Genomic DNA, 19,599 nt, shown 5'->3' with positions numbered 1-19,599 from the left:
GTGTCTACAAGTCAGGGGATGCAAACGCGGGATATGATACGTTTTGCATGAAAGGAAATTAAGTCCGAGCAGACGTGAAAGACTATTACAGTGTTGTACAAAATGACTGTTTTGCATTTAGACAGCTCTCATTTCTTTACAGGTACCCCATTAATATTCCTTGTGCCTTGGGTGGTGACTAAATACCTATATGAAAATCAAGAGTAAGTTTCCACAGTGCTCTCCCTCTCTTTGTCTCTCTTTTTCTATTTCCCTCAGTAGCCGCTATCCCGCCAAACATTTTACATTTTAGCTCATTCATGTTGAATCCACACTCATAACAGCACCTCATATCAGAAAGAAAAGCTGGCAGATGGTCTTTCTCCTAAACATGTGAATGTTGATACTCGGCAGCTCATGGTCAATTTAACACGTAATTGCTACACGAGGAGTTGGCTGCAGCTAAATTTTTCACACAGACACGTTTTATCTTCTGCAGGATGCCAAATATGGAACCACGTTTTTAATATTTCATGTTAACATTCAGCACCCAAACTTTATTATGCTGTCTACTTGTGTACACACTTCACAAGGAAATGGGGGTGAAAGGGATTTTAAGGCCGGACTTTCTAAACGGCAGACACATTGTGTTGTTATATAACGCATTAAAAGCCCATGGTGGTCAGTCAGTCTCTCACATTTCATCAGCTAGGGAGAGGAAAGCTTTCTACTGTTGCAGGAGTTGAAAACAGTGTAACAAGATGTCTTACAGAGTCAGCCTGGTTTGAAAGTATGTGAGGTATTTCTGGTTGTCTGTCACTGATCTTTCCTCCATTGCTTCTTCTTCTTTTTTCAGATGCTGGGGGCAAAATATAAACATGAATTACTGGTGGATCATCCGTTCCCCGATACTTCTCGCAGTTGTGGTAATTTCACTTTCCTCCCTCTCATTCTGGTGCTGTCTCTGGCTTTTTTTTGACCATCCCCTCCATTCCCTCCTTTCCCCTCATGAAATGCTACTTCCTAAACATTTGCATCCAGAGTGCTATATAAGTTTATTATTTTTGTTTTGAAAATACATTGGCAAAAAAGTTTATTCACCCTAAAATCCTACATGTTTACCCAGCACTCTTCTTTTCCCCATTCATACACTATACAATATTAAACACGCCTCATTTATTCATGAAGTGTAAAAGGCTGTCTGTGCTTTAGGCCCAACATGTGGCAAACATCTTAAGAGTCAAATGTTTTTGGATTAAAGAAATATGATTTGTTTTTGCACTGTAACCCACTACACAGTTTAGCTAACCCTCTCCATACTGTGCCCGGCTCTTTATTGTAGATGTGTAGGTCTGCAAAGCTTAGTTCTGAGCTTTTATATAAGTACGATTTGTAATGGCTCTTATGTCCGGCCACTTTCACAGACATCCCGGCATTTTCCATGCATTAATCGTCCTGCTAAGAGGCCTGTATCCCACAGGAATTCCTGTGTTTGAGTTGTCGCAGGGACGGGTGGGCTGGTTCCCATTTCAGCGTTTCCCTCTTTATCCTGATCCCACAATGTTCAAGCTGCACATCAGAGTAGAAAACTACACTCAGTAGTAAACACTTGTGTGTGTGTGTATGTGTGTGACTGCCCCTGCAAGAACACATGATTTTGTTTTTGAAATAATTCATCAAAGATCAAAGTCTATGAAAATAGAAACACACGCACATACATATATATAGATGCTGTACAGATTGCAGTGTGTGTATTTACAGTATATGGAGTAATTAAATACACAGAGTGCTTATATAATTTTGACGACGAGAAGATGCAGAAAGCTGCAGAGGTTACGTCTGGGTTTTAGTCATCCTTTTTCCATTGAGTCCTGATAATCTGTTGTTTATCATGGCCTTTGTTTAACATTCCTGTATATACAAATACAACTTATACTTTAAAAATTCAATAATGAGCAAACTTCATATGTAGTTTGTTCTTTGGCTAGTAACTTTTGCTTCATTCCAGCAAATTTACTGAACTGAAAAAAAGCAAAAAAAAAAAAAAGAAAACAGCACTGTGTTTTTAATAACCACAAAATGCTTGGACAATAACTGCATAAACAAATTAGGTCCAAGCTTCACTTTCGTCTTCCAAGCACGTGCAAATTACCGGTAACAACTTAGCTGTAAATAAAAAGGTCACATCATAAATGGTTTTCATCAGAGGAACACCCAGTGTTTCTTGAAATACCAGCTGCTGTGAAAGTGTCTCCTGATGACAATGTGCTTCTGCTGTGTGTGCAATAATGTTAAACGAACGGTTCACTCAAATCACAAAACGCATGTCTTGTACTTACCACTGTTGGTATTAATCCATGCAGATAGTTTTGGTTTTATCTGCAAAAGTTTTGAGGTTTCTGGAAAGACACATTGCTGTTGTGTTTCAGTCTCAAAAACCTTTGCACATAAAACCAAATACATCTCTGTCAGTGAGGAAATATGTTTTGGCTGAACTGACCCTTCAAGATCTGTTTGTCATGCAATCCAAACTGTCAACACTGGCGTCTCTGTCTTTCACAGATCAACTTCCTTATCTTTATCCACATTATCAAAATTCTTGTGTCAAAACTTCGAGCGCACCAAATGAGACACACAGATTACAAATTCAGGTGAGTTCAAACGTTAAAGCAGTTTTTCTCTTCATATAATAAATATATTCTCTCCACTTATTCTGTGCTTTCTCTCTCTCTTTGTCCCTCATCCCCTCCATCTCAGGTTGGCCAAGTCGACTCTAACCCTAATCCCTCTGCTGGGTATTCATCAGGTGGTCTTCATCTTTGTGACAGACGAGTCCACCGAGGCCACCATCGGCCTGCGTCTCACCAAGCTCTTCATCGACCTCTTCTTCTCCTCCTTCCAGGTTGGAAAAAAGAACTTCAGCCAAAGTATCTATTACTATTTTCACGAACAAAGACCTCACTATTTATGAAACAACTTGTCATTCAGCTTGAGAACAGCAGGGCGGTTAATCAGTGGTTCAGTGGTTCGAGTGAAAGTTAGCAAGTGAAATCAGGCAGGTTGAGATCCTCATTGGTCTCAACCTCCCTGATTTGCATAATGTAGTTTCTGTACTGAGACAAACGGGAAAAGGACAAAACGTGTTTGGGGGAGAGATGTGAGAACCGAGCAGGAGATAAAGAGGTAAGACTTGCCTAAATAGGAAAACAGAAAGTTTAAAGCACGGTCTTTGTTCTCAAGTTTCAGTCAATCTGAATTTAAGATGAAGTGGAAGACGCACAACTGCAGCTGAGAATTAAATTTACCTCAAATGTATCTCTTTAGATCAAATCCAAATCTCAAAATTCATGCTGTACTAAATGAACGGCAAACAACACAAGTTGTTAAAAGTGTCGTTCCCGATGAGCTTGCTCAGTGATCTGTTCCCTTTCCCCAGACAACTGAGCAGGGCTTTATTTACTTGTGTGTCAGGAGGGATTACATCAACATAATGTGCTGTCTGCGCCACTAACAGGCTGTGTCACACTGTGACATAATGACGGTGACCTTTTTGCTACAGGGACACAGATGACGTGTGTCAAGATTACAGCCAACCAACAGGGGACTCGCCTTAATTAAGAGATCGACAGAGAGAGGAGGAGGCAATAAGAGTCCCAAAGTCAAAGACGACAAGTGCGGCCATGAGACTTTCAACTTATGATAGAAGATACTCTAATGTGTGATTGCACTGGTTTAGTCATGAAGCAACAAACTTGCAGCTGTCATGAGTTAATGCCTCAATATTGGTTGTCTCCACAGGGTCTCTTGGTGGCCATCTTGTACTGCTTTGTCAACAAAGAAGTGAGTCTCCTCATTTGCGCGACAAAATCCCCCGACTTTTCTCCCTTTATCACATTAATGACATCTGCTCTCGTCTCCGTCCTCTCTTCAGGTGCAGTCCGAGATCCTTAAGAAGTGGAAGCGCTGGAAGCTAGGGAGGAACATCGAGGAGGAATACCGCCACACCTACAGCAATACCCCCAACACGAAGACAGCCAGCCTGTTGAACCACGTGTCTCGACTGTCTCATCTCCCAGACATCGCCAAAACCTCCGGCCCGGTCTGCAGCGGTGAGGAGAGGCACAAGCTTGTGGCTGGATGCCACAATGGTATTGTCCACAGTAAGGAGGCAGACCAGTGCGCCTCCCCCCTACACAAGGGAACCATCAGCAACTGCACCCTGGTGGAGGACATCAGCCTTGCGGACAAGGTGCAGAGTTACGAGGGTCAGAAAGAGAACGTAGAGAGCCACCTGTGAAAGCCGCTGGGAACGAGAACTTGCTGAAGAAAGTTGGAGGGCCTGGAGCTCTCGTCTGGCTCTGACATACTGCCCTGGGTGGCTGTGAAGAGCTGGGCTGATGGATTCATCTGTCAGAGCGGCCTTTGCCCAGAGATCAGTGTCACTGGGAGACCGAGCGGCACTCAGCCCTCTCCACAGCCTGATAATGGAGAATAATACGGCAGACATCCACGCTGAGATGTCTAATGTGCTGTGAGCCTCGTGAGTGGATTCCTGCAGATGTTTGTGGAAGAAACTGCTGCATGTTGAACAATGCGACAACAGCATGCCGAGGCAGATAAGCCATGTAAAATAATGAGAAAAAAACCCTGAAACCTCAAATAGCAACAACAGATACAAAACAACAACAACAAAAAAAGACACAGGGTCCTTGCTTGAGCCTCTGCTTTAATTTGTGCTGTCAAATGTGTGTTTTGTGGTACTGGAGGTTAAAGACAAACTGGACATTGAACTGAATACACAAAGAAGACCAAACAAGTTGACACAAAACAAGATGGTTGGGAACAGAGGAAAACGCTTTGCTCTGATATCTGTAAATGGTTTCTTGTTTATACTCTGATGAAAATGTACAGAAAAAGAAGAAACATTCTGCTGACTGCACCTCATACAGAAAGGTGACCACAGTGTTGTTCAAGCGGCCCCATCCAGGGCTCATTGGGAATTGGCAGCTGCTCTCACCAGGTCATTCCTGGCTTACATATACACTTTAAAAGAGGTCAAGAGATGGTATGGGATACTTATAAATAAGCTAAAATGATCCTTGCTTGACTTACTTTGGTGTTTTATAATAAAAATAAATCTTTTTTTATGTAGGTTACAACCTACAGTTGTAACTGTGTAAATGTGCCAGGTGTGTTTTTAAAGTTTATAGTTGCAATTCTGTGCCATTACATATGTTTTCTTTTCCCCCTTGCCATCAAGATGTTGTCTGACTCACATGCCTTGGCATACTATATGAACTTCTGCACAGTAGCACACTCAACCATCGAGATGGAAGTTGATAGAAGTCACTTAAATCAAGGATAAAAATACGCAGCATATGGACACGACCTGTAAAGCCACACATACATAAAGCATGTTTCCAATACTGTGACTCAAAAGAACATGTCATCTCTGGCTACAAGGGTGTTTTTTCGATGTTAAATATAGGCGCTCATGCATGCCAATTGCGCAGATTTAGTGAGCTCAAGTTTTGTGAATCATTCGCTGAGGATGTGTGCCGTATACAGCGCCATCACATCAGTGTCTCCACTGTGCAAACGCCAAAAAGACAGAAAGCCTGCGCTAATGACTGCATGCGCCCAGTTGCTCTACAGACAGTGTTTATTATTCAGCCTTATCCTGTGTCTGCAGGGGCTGTGGACACTTAGAACAAAACTCTGCACCCTTAAAGTAGAACAAAACCTCTCTAGAAAGCATTCCAGTGACAAAGAACGTTAAAGTAGCAGTAGTACATTTGCTTCTGAATACACTGCATGTATTTTTAAAGAAGGAACGCCTCCTGCAGAGCATTCATTCATGTTTGAGTTAAATGTTTTTGCCAGAACTAACTCAACATGACTTTGTATGTATGACTATTTGCACAATGTTAATTTATAATTGGTAAATATTGTGTGTATGTATGTGTTTATACAGGTGATTTATTTGATTGCTGTCAATATATTTCATGGCATGTCTGTATAAATGTGTGTGTGTATATTTTCAGGAGGGAATGAATGTGTGTAGTTTCAGTGGATTTGTGGATGTGTTACAGTAGGATGAATAATTTGCTACAGCCAGATGTGTTGACATAAACCATGCAACTGGCTTCACACAGAGGTCAGAGGTCGTTATGAGTTAGTCCCACTACTGAATATACAGCATCGCACCACATGATATTCCCAGAAGTTATGCCTATATAAGGAAAAGGAAGACACAGCTCTGTGTTTTATTGTGGAACCTCCTCAGTGTAAATTTGTAGTTCAGAGCCATGCCAGCGACGTGTTTGCCATTCAGATAATAGCTCTGTGCATTTACGCTTCAGCCAGGTGCTGGTGTTGAGTCTGTGAAATAAATTGCAGGCTATTTTTCATCAGGGTCTGCTGGGGATTGTAATATAGCAGGTACATATCCAATACTCAGAATCGAGCGTGAAGCACACACTGGCACTGCTGTTGCTCAAAGGTGAAATTGTAGTGTTTTGCTGAGTAGGAGATTTGTCTGGATACTCACACAGTAACAGAGGAATAATGTGCACCTTGAGAGAAAGCAGAGTATATGTATGGTAAGTATGGTCAAAGTATATTGCTAATTTTATTTCAAACTGATACATGTGTTTTAAGCTGTGACCATAACCATGTATGTTTTTGAAGCCAGCAGCTCGGGTCAACCCCCCCTCCTGGACCAAAGTGGTTCTGTCTGAATGTATTCTTAAAGAGGCCCAAATCATGTTGTATGTTCCTTTTTATTTTCTCCTAAAGGTGGTTATGTACAGTATATTAGCTGTGAGGAACCAATCAGTGCAAAACTGACTGTGTTCAGGTGTGTACAGTTCATCATATATCGTGTCCGCTTGTCCAAATGGTGAAAAAATAAATTACAATATATGTGAAAGAGGCTTTTAACTTGCTGTGTCTTTTGTATTTGGTGAACATTCATAATGTTAAAATAAAAAAAGAGACAGCATGTGCAGATCGAATTTCTTGGCTTGTTGGTGATGTAGGCTGCAGTGGATAGCGGGCCGTCCATCTGGCTGGCTGAATGCCAGGTTCACTTATAAGAGTGGTGAGTATTGATTCTAGCCCTGGGGTCAGGTGCTGTTATAGAGCACACCATGATCCTTATTGTGGCCACTGGATAGGTCAGCTCACACTGACTTCTTCAAACCGCTCAATTTCAACTTACCATTATCTTTCATGTGCCAGTATACTACGAGAAGCCCCTCCCCCGACACCTTGCACTTCAATTTTAAAAGAAAGTAATAAAGCCAATTATGGAGCTCACAGTGTTGGTTAAGGCAGCACGCATCAGTAAATCATTTTCTTGCCATTTATGTGTGAGGGGAGCAAGTCAGCCGGCCCAGGCAGATAAGGACACTAATGTACATGTACATGTTACACAGGCCCAAAAGTCCCTGAAAAAAATATCTGGCGAGTTCTCTTAATATATACATGGTTCTGTCCTCGTTCTAGGACATTTAGAAAACAGAAAAGAAGAACTGATCATGTTTGCTCTTTGTTAGTGTTTCTTCTTCCACTACAGCTGATATCTCTCTCTTTCAGCAGTGTAATGTTGGTTGTAGGGACAAATGGTTCTAAAATGCAGTGGCTCTTTTGTGCATCAACATTTAAATATGCTAATTGAGTTGAATCCAGTTTTTCAAATGTCAGCCACCAGGCAGCCCCGTTCACCGCAACATCTGTGCTGCTCTCAAACTTTGTGGTTTTGGCTTTGAAACGTATAATGTCATTAACGTTAAGCCCATTTTAACCCTGTTAAAGATTCTCACAAGGCTGATAATTACTTGTTATTAAAACAAAAAGCGAATCCAGATTGTTGTGATTTTTTGCCAAAACTCTCTGCAACGGAGTCTTCTTGACTGCTTCTTTAGCAGTCTGTGATTAATGTAAGAAAAGCAGATGTTTGAGCTTAGATGAAATGTGGTTGAACATGTTTCTGCACAGCCATACCAAAATGAGAGCTGTGTGGAGCAAAGAAAGAGACATCCAGATTTGTGATGTAATAGCATGTCCTTGTTTGCCTTAACAACTAATTATGTACTTGTTGTTGAGCAGGGTTGCCTTCCTTTAAGAAAATACCACAGAGTCTTATTTCAACATGGAACAATTTAACATCTTTGGGTATAACAATATGGGAAGTGGTGGAAACAGCATATTTTCTTCAGTAAATATATTGTGGGTAAAGGTCAATGGATGTCAGTGTTTATGTTTTCTCCCTGAGGCCTGTGAACGGAACTTGTGTCCTGATATGGACAACATAGATTGTGTGTGATTGGACCAGTGTGTTGTTCTCCAACCTTCAGCTCTCTGACAGACTTTCAGGGCGGCCGCGTGGCTCCCGTGCTATCATCAGTTCCCAGGATCCTTAGCGTGGTGGCACAGCTGGAGAGGCATAGTGCACAGAAGGTGTGCATTTGCGAATGAATATTTGACATCTACACATCTCACCAAGTCACTAAGCCATTTAAATTCTGCATGAATGCAGTGCACGTAAATATTACTGAATTAGTTAACACTCTGGGTGACCTGTGACATGTGCTTTGGGCCATGTGAAATAATTACATCACAACGGACTAAGTCAGTGTTTTGGTTTAAGAATTGCAGTATATTATAAGCTATATTCATGGGTGTAATTTCGGTGCTGTCATATTCTTCTTGATGTCTAAATAAGTAAAAAGTGCTTCTCAGTTTCATCTGTTCATCTGATGACGGGATTGTGTTGTTTTAGTTCAGAGCAGCACAGTCACTGAAAATGCTGAATTGTAACAGGCTTTTCAAAACAAGCCTTAGTTGTGCAGTTATGACATTGTCCAGAGCACAAACGCAAGAAAATATCAGATATCACATTATTAACATGGAAATGAAGACTGCTCTCACAAAGTGTGTATTGCTTCTAGCACTTTCTCTTTTCCTAATGCTCTCTTTCTCTCTGTTTTGTTATCTTCTTCTCTCATTCTCTCTGTATGTGTCTCTGTTTGTCCAAGAAAGCAGGAAGTGAAGAATGTTTCTTTACTTTTGGCTGTTTGGAAACAATCACGGGAAACTATTAAATACATTGGGTGCTTATCTAAACTGCTCTTTGCTAACTTGGTTTAGCTATTGATGACTATAGACTCTACAGTCATCAATTACTAGCCTCTTTTATTGTCATATAAATCCCCGTACCAGGCAGCTCCCATTCATCACGCCACTCCAGCCACACTGAGTGAGCGAGCTCGGGCACTGCCAGAAGCAGCACTTGCAAACAAAATAAGGCAATGATCAAAAACTGCACTTTTTTGCATTCATCATTTCTAAGGTTAGCCAGTGTGTCCTGCTGTGGTAACGACATGGGAAGTTGTGTACACGATATGCCATTGTAATAAGTCATGAGAACACCGCTGCTACGCAACAGCAACATGGACTCCAAAAGACTCCTCATTGTTCTCTTGTCATTCTTCACTTCTTTCCAAGAAATGTTGACTTACTTTTTTCCTCAGACATATTATAAAATTAAGAAAATAAAAACTCTTTACAAGAAAAATTATAATAAATTAACTTACCATCCACCGAAAAATGAACTTCCATGGCCTCCGCCATTTCTGAGGTTGTGAATACCACAACGGGGGCGTTCATATGGACTCTTCTCATAAATGTGGTAAATACGACCATCTTTGAAGGCATCATACCTTGCAGCATTTCCTTTACCTTATGACCTATTTCAAGTTCACATGAAAACAGTTGGAACAAAAATAATTAAACCAAAGATCCAAAGAGGGTTGAAATCTATTTTTATTTTTGTGTTTATTTTGGTGTTCTCAGGGTTGACATATAAGTGCACATTGGAAGGATTTAACTAGTAAAACTTGTTCAGATTCAAATTCTGACTTCGGACTAACCATGTTGAAAGCAGTAAAGTTTGTAAGTTTCCCTAAAAAGAAAATATGTGATATTAATTTATCCTTTTAGACCTTTAAGCCATTTAGAAATGATCCCAGGCTAATAAATCTGAAGATTAATAGGTTTTGGACTATGTCGTAATTCAATTAAAAGTAATTTCCTCTTTTAACTGTGATGCTGACAGTGCCAATTTGCAAACTTAATGCCAGAAACCTGACAACCCAGCAAGCAAATATTCTCCCCTTCACAACTTCAGTGTTTGTCACATCATTTTTGTCTCGGCCTATGAAAGCATGTCACAGGACTGATAGAAAAGAATACTTAGCCTACACAAAAACATCTCTTCATGGAATGCTGCTCAGATAAATTAGCACATTATTTACTCAGTTTCACAGGAGGTAGAGGAGGAGAGATGAGCAGAGAGAGAGAGAGACCGGAGTCATCGGTTTGGTTAATGCATGAGCGTCATCAGTCAGGTTGTTGGAGCTCATTAGCTGTGTTTGAGAGGTCGTGTTATCGTCTCTCTCAAGCAGAGCAGAATCCCCTGGGTACACACACTCTGGGTCGAAGCAACCCAATCTACCAAAGCTTCTTCATCCCCATGTAATATGAAGAAGACCCTCTCCGCTTACGTGTGCGCACACACACACACACACACACACACACACACACACACACACACACACATCTGAGAGATCCCCCTCACCACAGCCTAATAGTCTGTCAACAGACCTGCATGGTGCATGCCAAATTAAATCAGCTAGATGTGCAATTAGATTATCGCCATCAAACACAGAATAAGTTGAATAAATCCAATATCTCAGACAGCGTGGTGGTTGGAGCGGAAGCACTGAGGCAGAGTGACTGACGTGGCTCTGAGTAAATTCACTGGCCCGGATGGGAGTCTGATAACCAAAAGCTTCTCTCAGAGGAAGATTAAAAGAAGAGCTTTCGGTGCACATTGCCATCCTGTGCTCAGCAGTGTGGCTCAAAATAACCCAGAAAAGACCATTGCTGATATCCTAGTTCAAATTTTGGGAAATATGCTTATTCGCTTACTGGCAAAGAAGATAAATACCACTCTCATGCCTGTATGGTAAATATAAAGCTACAGCCAGCAGCCAGTTAGCTTAGCTTAGCACAAAGACTGTCCAACAGTCACATAAAGTGTGAAAAAAACAACAATTAGGTTACATTACTTTCATGGGGTTATCTGCTGGACTATTTCTTGCCTATGAGCAGTTGCCAGGCAACCAGTAGAAGCTCCAGGAAGTTACTGGTCCTAGCCAAGAAACAACAAATAGCCTGACACATAACCCCCTGTAAGATGGTGAGTTTTTATTCAGATTAAACAAACAAGATATAATGGTTTAACTAGTGAGCTTTTGTTACTTTTGGACAGAGCCAGGATAGCTTTTCCCCCGTTTCCACTCTTTATGCTAAGCTAAGCTAATCAGCTGTCGGCTGTATCTTTATCAACCATGAGAGTGACGTCAATCTTCTCATCTAAACAGCCAAAGGAGGAATCAATCTGCTAAAAACTGGTCCCAATCTAAAACCTTCAGTCTTAATTCAAGCAGTCATGTCAATTTAATAGTGAAAGACACTTTTTTTCTAGCACTCTGCTTGTTTACCGTATCCAGAGGAGATTAGAATAAAAAAAGACAGCCGGCCTCCACACAATAATTGACTCAAATCAGGATGTAACTGCTAATGGCCTCAAAAAAGCCTTGACAATAACAGAAAGGCAATTTTACACATGCTATAAATGGTTCCTTCAATTGCTTTCATGATGCTATTATTTAAAAGACGCTAATTCTCTACTATTATATGTCGAAAGTCGGCGCACAGTTTGAACAAATTGCATTTAACAGCAGCTGACACATGCGTAACTGGTGGGTTTTTTTCCTCACTGAGTCATTCACTCTGATGGACCGAAGATACATGAATAATGGCGGCAATAAGACTGTGAGGAAAATAATTAGATGACAAAACAGATGCTAATGTGGATAATGATGCAGAATGTATTCAGTATGACATTTCTCACCGCTTGTTGTCATACGTTGTAGTTGACAGTTTTAATGTGCCATAACTGGATATGTGTTAGCTACAGTATGGTGGACCAGAGATTTGATTAGCATCAGCCCGAGGAGCTTAATGTAAAGTTTTTTCTTCACAGAGACAAATCTGTACTGCAGACACACTATTCCACCAATGAAAAGGCAACGAGTGCAGACAGGTAGGGAAATCCTGAATTGCCTAAAGACAGATTGCGTTGTTTTAAGCGGCTGCTGAAAAGTGTGTCCACAATTCAAAGTGACAATAAAGATTCCAGATGCCGCGAGGGCACCGCCAACTGAAGTACACTGTTACTCTACATAACTTTGCCCCAAATGAACTTCGTCCTTGTGTCCTTTGTCTGTAAACCACTTCACATCTGCTGTGCATCAAGAAGCAACTCAAGCAGCAACAAGGAGACAAATTTGTCCACACTGAGCCTCAATGGAGGCTACAAGGTGAGGTCAGGAAGAAATTTTGTTTTCTTTCTTCCTCATTTAATCTTCACCTTAAACTCAAAGTCAAATGATTTCTTTCCACATGCTTTATTTTATTATTTTTTTTGTAATATCCAACTTACTGTGCACACAATTAATTAATGATTCATTTTCCCTTCTAGATTTTCCTACCTGGTTGGATGATTGAAGCCACAAGCCTGATACAAGATTTAAATTCAATTCATCTTTTATTTTATTCCACAGAATGCCTGTGGGTATTTCCTGTATTTCAACACTCCATAAAACACTGGTGAAGAAAAACAAACATGGCCTAGGCTTTCGTCACATTTCAATAAGACAGTTTCTGGGTAGTAACTATTCCGTGCCTTACTCTGAATTACAAAACCGTGCTGCGAGGAAATTAGCAATTATGGCGTATGGCAAACATCCCAAAGACTTTGGGAAGCCAAACTCATGTTGCGTGTTTTTCATGGTTTCTCTGGGGAATGACAGTAGCCATAATTGACTGGGCAACCGAACAGAGTTTCCTAGAGAGACTCATACTCGTACTTTTGTACCTCAAAGACTGTCGAGCCTGTTCAGAGACTGATAAATTCCCCTCAAGCTCTTCATGTCTCACACTCCGTTAGGTTACCCCACCTGTCCTGACCTTTACTCAGTGAATAAGAGACTGGCTGTACTGTATCCCGACTCAAATGGACACATTTTCCTCATGAAGGCAGTTAGATTTTACAGTCAGGTGTATTAAGAAAGAAATCACACTGTATATGACATGTGTCACTAGAATTAAAACAGGTTATTATTCTTATACCATGTTAGCCTACACATGCACATATACAAAATAATAGAATATAACAAAATTTTTGACCTGGAGTAACTCAGTGACAAACACTCTATTCAAAAGCCCAGGAAATGGACCTGTCAGAGAAAGACATCTTGTTTTTCGTTTCTGTTAGAGATCAATCAATTACTAAAGTACAGACCATTATGTGTTTTTTTTTTCAGAGAAACCCTCAAAGCCTTTTATGAGAGGCTGAATAATTATGAGCATAAAAGCTTGTCAAAAATGTCATGCAGAAAGGGATGAGGATGTAATTGAAATGAGAGAAATGGCAGGGAATGAAAAATGGCAAGAAATGTCAAAAAGTAGTTTTAAAAAAAAACATCTTTTAAAATCTTTGTTTCATTTACTCACACTCCACAGATCTATCTGTCTATCTATCTGTCTATCTATCTATCTATCTTACTGATTGTTAACAATGATATACTGTATGTATGCTTTGCAGTTTTGAATGTCATATGCACATCATTTTGTACAACCAGAGAGTTTTCAGATGAAACTTGAGCTTGTTGTGGTTCAAAATAACCATATTTTAACCCAACTGTAATATAAAAAAATGGGTTTTCTACCCATGGGTACTGGGTAAAGTTAACCCAGTATTGTGTCTGTGCTATATACAATTTTAACCCAGAGATTTGTATTTGTAAACAGTGAATAATAACAGTAGTGGTTACAGACACTCCCTGTTTAAAACCATAATTAAGTGACATCATCGTCATTGTCAGGTATTGAATTTCAGCTGTACCATAACTCACCAGAATTAAACAGCTCGGCTCTTTATTATCCGGATTACATCATTAAAAGCTCCTGTATTGGATGTGGAAGTAGACATCATTATAAGATAAACCCCCAAAATTGAGCAACAACGCCCTGACTCAAATGGATTTTCCTGCCTACTGAAATCGATAAGCCTCGTGACCAGAAGCGGACTGCTTGACATCTGTGCGACCCTCTTAATGGGACTCTCTGACCAAACCATGACCTTCTTATTGCAGTGTCACATCCGTAGATCCACCCCTCGCCTGAAGGACCAAATGTAACTTCCTGCTCACGGTTTGATGACCTCGTTGATGGTCGTTCTTAAGAGTTAGCAAGAACGTATGATATGTCATTTCCATCTGGCCTTGTAGTTACTTAGTGAGACTGTTGAGCAAGAGGCTACATTAGCATCACGCTGCTGTGCAACCTGTTGCAGCTTCACACTGAAGAAACAGGTCCAGTGAGCAGAAGCTGCCATGAGATTAAAGCTGTCTCTCTGCACATTCATTTACCCAGCAGCCGATGGACACTGAACCCCCCTGGTAGGAGATGTAAACAAAGAAACTAACAAGTTAATGACTACCTGTTGGGAGTCTGCTCATCAAAAAAGCAGGTGGTTTTGAATAAAAAACAGAAACCTGCCTGCTTTGAATTCATGTCTGCTCATTACTCCTCACTGCTTGTACCAGGCGGGGCCCTCGAGTGCTCTAACTCCCTGGTGCCAGTGGCTGTGCTGGGAAAGAGGAGAGTTGCAGACAGTGATAGCCTGACTGAGACGCTCTACAGAGAGGGTAATTTGCAGATGTTGTATTTCAATCAGATGTTTCATTAGCGTCCGGTGAAGCAGGATTTGCGTTCTGCTCTACTGTATGGCAGTCACAGATAAGGTAATTCAAAAACGAGCCAAAGAAGAAGTGATGCAGAACTCACTGGGGAAGCTTTATTTAAAGTGGAAAAACTTGCTACAACTCCTAAATCACAACCAACAGTAAATTATTTCTGATTTCAAAATAGAAGACCACAAGATATTGATGGTCAAACCTGCATCAGCTGCTCATTAAATTGATTGAAACATCTCTGGCATGTCATGGTTGTCATTGTTTGAGCGTGAATCTGTTTATTTGGCCTTTACGAGTTGTATTTCTTTCCTCAGAATGTCATCCTTCATGATACAGACCAGGGGTGCACACACTTTTTCAGCATGCGAGCTACTTATAAAATGACCAAGTCAAAATGATCTACCTACTATAAAAATGCAAAACATATATTTATTTATAAATATATTGAGTATTCTTTATATGTACAATATATGTTGGTGTACCTTGCATAACTGCATGAACCCATATTGCACAATATAACTCTGTACATTTTTTGTCATTACCTTACTCTGATGACTTGCACTGAATGGAATCAGCCAGGGATGCATTTTGCCGCACTTGGCGCGTTTGTACGCACATGCGTGGTGACCTATGTGTCAGAAAAGATCAGATGTCTGACTGGCTGCCCTGTATGTCAATCAAGTGACAAATTTCATTGTGAGGATGGATGATAGGCTGACGTCTATCGGTAGATCGCGATCGACGTATTGGGCACCCCTGATACAGACGAATGTTTTATCCAAAGAGGGGGAATCATGATAGCGTGTTTTATGAAAATGGAAAAAACTCTTCATCTCTAATCCGTTCATTCCATTCTCCGTGTAATCCATCTAGTATAAGACCCCCTGATTACAAAACAAGCTATTGGCTCTCCCCACAGAGCCACATCCTTTGACCACAGACTCCTCTCTCAGTGTGCAGCCTCTTTGTGGTTGCCGATCTGCTGTCCGCCTACAAGCCTCTATAATCTGAGAAATAAGAAAGATTAGTCTGCTCATCTGAGACATCTACCGTTTTATCCCTGATCCCACCTGCAGTTCCAACTGGATACAGAAGCACTTCACTCTCTATTAACCCTACCCGCTCTGCCTGTTGTTATCCCACACTTATGTGCTACAGACAGCTCCTCAGCAGTGATGTATGTCATTACTGTGGTGATAGTTAGTCTGTGTTCTGCCCAGTTGGAAAAAATAAGCAAGTGAATGTGCATTTATACAGTGCAGTATTTTCTAAACCACATGGCCTTGAGAGAGATGGATGGACCAGAACCAGGCCAAACATGAGTCAGTCTAATGGAGTTTCATTTTTCTAGTTGTTTGTATAATAGGTGATGGGGATAGCAACTAGCGTACAGGCAAAACATGGGCAGGATTTGTTTCTGGTGTGGTCAATTCCAGATAAACTGGCAATGGTTGTATTGTTTGTTATTTGCATGTCTTATCACCAGTGTATATCTTTTCTGATGCGTTTTCTGAACACATTTTCAAACAAGAATCCTCAGCCATGCTAGCAGCTCTGTGAGGCTGTACTTAAGACACAGCAGTGCTAGAGCTAAATGCTAAATTGCTTACTAGCAAATAGAGTTTAGGCTGAAGGGAATGTCATTCGTTTTGCAGGTAATTGGTCAGGATAAGCAAAATATTCAAGACCTGCTGGCGGCGCTAGATGAAAATGTCAATCCACCATGAAGCCGCTAGCATGGCTAAAACTCTAACTACAACTATAGTCAATAAACTAACTGATGCTGCTCCTAAGTAGAATAATGGATCCCAGAGTATACATATGTTTCAAGGGTACTTGCACAAAGCTAAAGATTGCCCTGTGTTGCAAGCAAAGCCTCCAATGCTAAGAGCGCTGATAATGGGCGAAGCTGAAACAGCTGTGACCCTCCGGTAACACATCTCTAACTGCATATCCTGAGTACCACATCTCTTGTTAATGACCTTGCATCCACGCTAAAGTAATGTCTGCCTCATCACTTATCTTCAAAACAAGCTGGATCCTGGAGTGAATCTGAGCCAGCGTGCCTGCAGCCAGACTCTAAGTGGTAGAAATGCAAATGTGTCTGATGGGAAGAAAAGCTGAGCAGTGTCTGTTGAAGGGATGTAGAGGATTTTGCCCTTAGAGTAAAGGGGACATCAAATCTCCTCCTACATAGTTGATTACAACATCCATTCTAACCACACATCTGTAGTTTCCACAGTGCCAGTGGACTTTGAGAGGAGCTGTTGTGATGGCTTTAAGGAGCGGTTCATCAATCTTCGACAGGCAACAGTTAGGCACCTTGGCAATGAAAGAGCAAAGTGCATTACATCTCCGCTGACAGATTCTCATTTGTTACTTCACACCATACCATTAGACAATCATACATCACAAGCACGGTTTTTACTGGAACAAGCAGCAGAATAGCAAGCCTCCGTTTTTTGTCAAGAACATTTATGAACAGACATCATGTCTCCTCATTTCAAGAATGCACCATTTTTTTCTTTGCACTGGACACACCAATCAACTCAATATAAGGAAAGTCCATTTACCATGAAGTAGAGCTGGCAAGCATCTACAGAACATGTTTCTGTCTAGTAAGCTAGTGTTTAAATGATAATGTTGAGTGCAGCCACCTGGAGGCTGTGTTTATTGCTTTCAGTGGGTTCAGTTTGATATGTTAAGAACGACAAGGGAACTGCTTATTTCAATCAAAGAGTCGACTCTAGAGAACCTGTAGACTGTTTTATGCTGTTTTATGCCCTAAAAGAGGCTAAAAGGCTCAGTATAGCTAAGGGAACTGTAGAGTTGGCTGTTTACAAGCAACCCTTTAACAGTACACATTGTCAGTGGATCCACTGCAAATAAAAACACTGACTATACCAGCTTTAACGTTAGTTTTATCTACATCTTCTTCTGTTGCAATATTTCCTTCATTTCCCGCAATGCCCCTCCACCCAACAGGTGTGAACAAGCTACATGTAATTTATTTTCTCACTTATAGTCACATTTTATTAGAGCCTGTTCAGCTATGGGGCAAAAAATAACTGAGTTGCTCCTACTTCTTGTGGCAGAAAAGAAAAAGCAGTCAATCTCTCTTCAGAATTCATTGCACTAATTCAATTTTAGTTCCTCCATCATGAAGCTAGCAAACAAATAGCCCGAATAATGTGTCTAATCACATTAATTGTTATACAGAAATAAATCTTAGCAGGCTGCATAAGTACTTACTGTAGAAAGAGTTACTCCCTGCTGTGACAGAGGCTTTCATCACCAGGCAGTGCAAGGGCTATGGGAACCAGCACCACCGTAATGGAAGATATGATGCAGTCAGGCCACTTGCTTGTTGACAGAATCAGGCCACTATTTATGCCTTCCCTCACATGGTTATCTTTGGGTACCTCCATCCCTGTATGGATGTATGGTATTAATGTTCTGCCCTGAGGTTAAGTGTTTCCAATCTGCACTGTTTAGAGGTGATGGAGCATCCCAAGAGCTTCACAGACAGTACTTATCCTCTCTCTCACACACGCACACACACATACTGTATATGTGTACGCACAGCAGCTTTGCACACTCATATTATCACTTTGAGTATCAGCTAGTTTGCCTCAGGGGAATGAAAGCTAGTTTGCCTTGCAGATTAAATTTAAACATAATAGAAGGAGCTTCACATCACAGATGCTCAGTTCCAACTGCGATTAAAAACAAAACAAGAAAAAACCCTCCAGAATAGCACAAAAGATTGAAAAAGAGCCAACAGCCATTTCACTTGCACATCCTTAACATGAAATAAACCCAAGGACTAGTGCATGAAGAAAATTACATCAGCCTTTCACGAAGACAAAGCAATGTTCCTGGAAGGGGTGCATAACCAAATAATGTCTGCATCTCTCTCATTTCTGCTAACTCTCTGCAATCGCTTAAGACAAAGCATCTAAAAATGTTTCGATAAACCCTTCCTAAACAGCGATTGTTCGGTCATAGCTTTGCAACCATAACTTGCACATTGAAGCGGTGTGAATGGGGCTGTGGCAAGAGCGAAAGAGTTCAGATGGTGGTTTCTTTCATTCACCCTCTCCAAAACCAAGAACAAAAACAAAAGAGCAAACGCGTAAGGAATGGATTAAAAAGTGTGTCTGCTCTAACCTAAACTGAAATCCTTTGCATACCTGGCTTACTAGCTTACTACCTACAGTAGAAACCAACTCTGAACTGCAATATAAGAACAATACTGTTTCTTTGTTTCCATGTCTTCTACATTGATCATCAAGTGGTGAGGATGCCTGGCACGTTAGCCTCTGAGCATATGTTGCCATCAAGTGCATATTCAAGACCTCTTTTATAGGATCCTTGTTTTAAAACAAGTCATCTGGAAACGTTAAAAAAAGTCTGAGAGTTTCAACCAACTCATTGAGCCAATGTAGCTGCAGCTCATACAAATCATTTTTAGCTCCTGTCTGAAATTAAGGACCCATTGTTTCAAAGAATAATAAGAATTTCAAGTGATAAATCTGCTTATGTGCCGTGAGACAACATGAAGCTTAACACTTAAGCAACAGTAGCTAAGGGGGTTAGCATAATTGATGAGGGCCATTTGAGAGTAAATGCGGTGTATCTAAGTTAGCTAAAGTTTGACAGAGTGATGCTGATTACTCTTTAAAATGACTTTAGGGAGTCTTGCTGTTAAATACGCTCTATGATCCCA

At 40.8% G+C, this 19,599-nt stretch overlaps 1 protein-coding gene across 1 annotated transcript in view; it reads left to right on the top strand.

The window, feature by feature from the left end:
• Positions 1-4,276, top strand: part of gcgra (glucagon receptor a) — a 31,578-nt gene extending 27,302 nt beyond the window's left edge. The window contains exons 9-14 of the mRNA XM_070923203.1: positions 143-203; positions 836-905; positions 2,542-2,630; positions 2,737-2,881; positions 3,778-3,819; positions 3,911-4,276. Of these exons, the coding sequence (XP_070779304.1) occupies positions 143-203; positions 836-905; positions 2,542-2,630; positions 2,737-2,881; positions 3,778-3,819; positions 3,911-4,276 (773 nt within the window). The remainder of the gene's footprint in view (positions 1-142; positions 204-835; positions 906-2,541; positions 2,631-2,736; positions 2,882-3,777; positions 3,820-3,910) is intronic.
• The last annotated feature ends 15,323 nt before the right edge of the window (positions 4,277-19,599 follow it).

Source organism: Enoplosus armatus, chromosome 17, assembly GCF_043641665.1.
Source record: "Enoplosus armatus isolate fEnoArm2 chromosome 17, fEnoArm2.hap1, whole genome shotgun sequence".
In the NCBI taxonomy this organism is placed as follows: Eukaryota; Metazoa; Chordata; class Actinopteri; order Centrarchiformes; family Enoplosidae; genus Enoplosus; species Enoplosus armatus.
The sequence above is the reverse complement of the archived record's forward strand: the minus strand, read 5'-3'. Positions and strand labels throughout refer to the sequence as shown.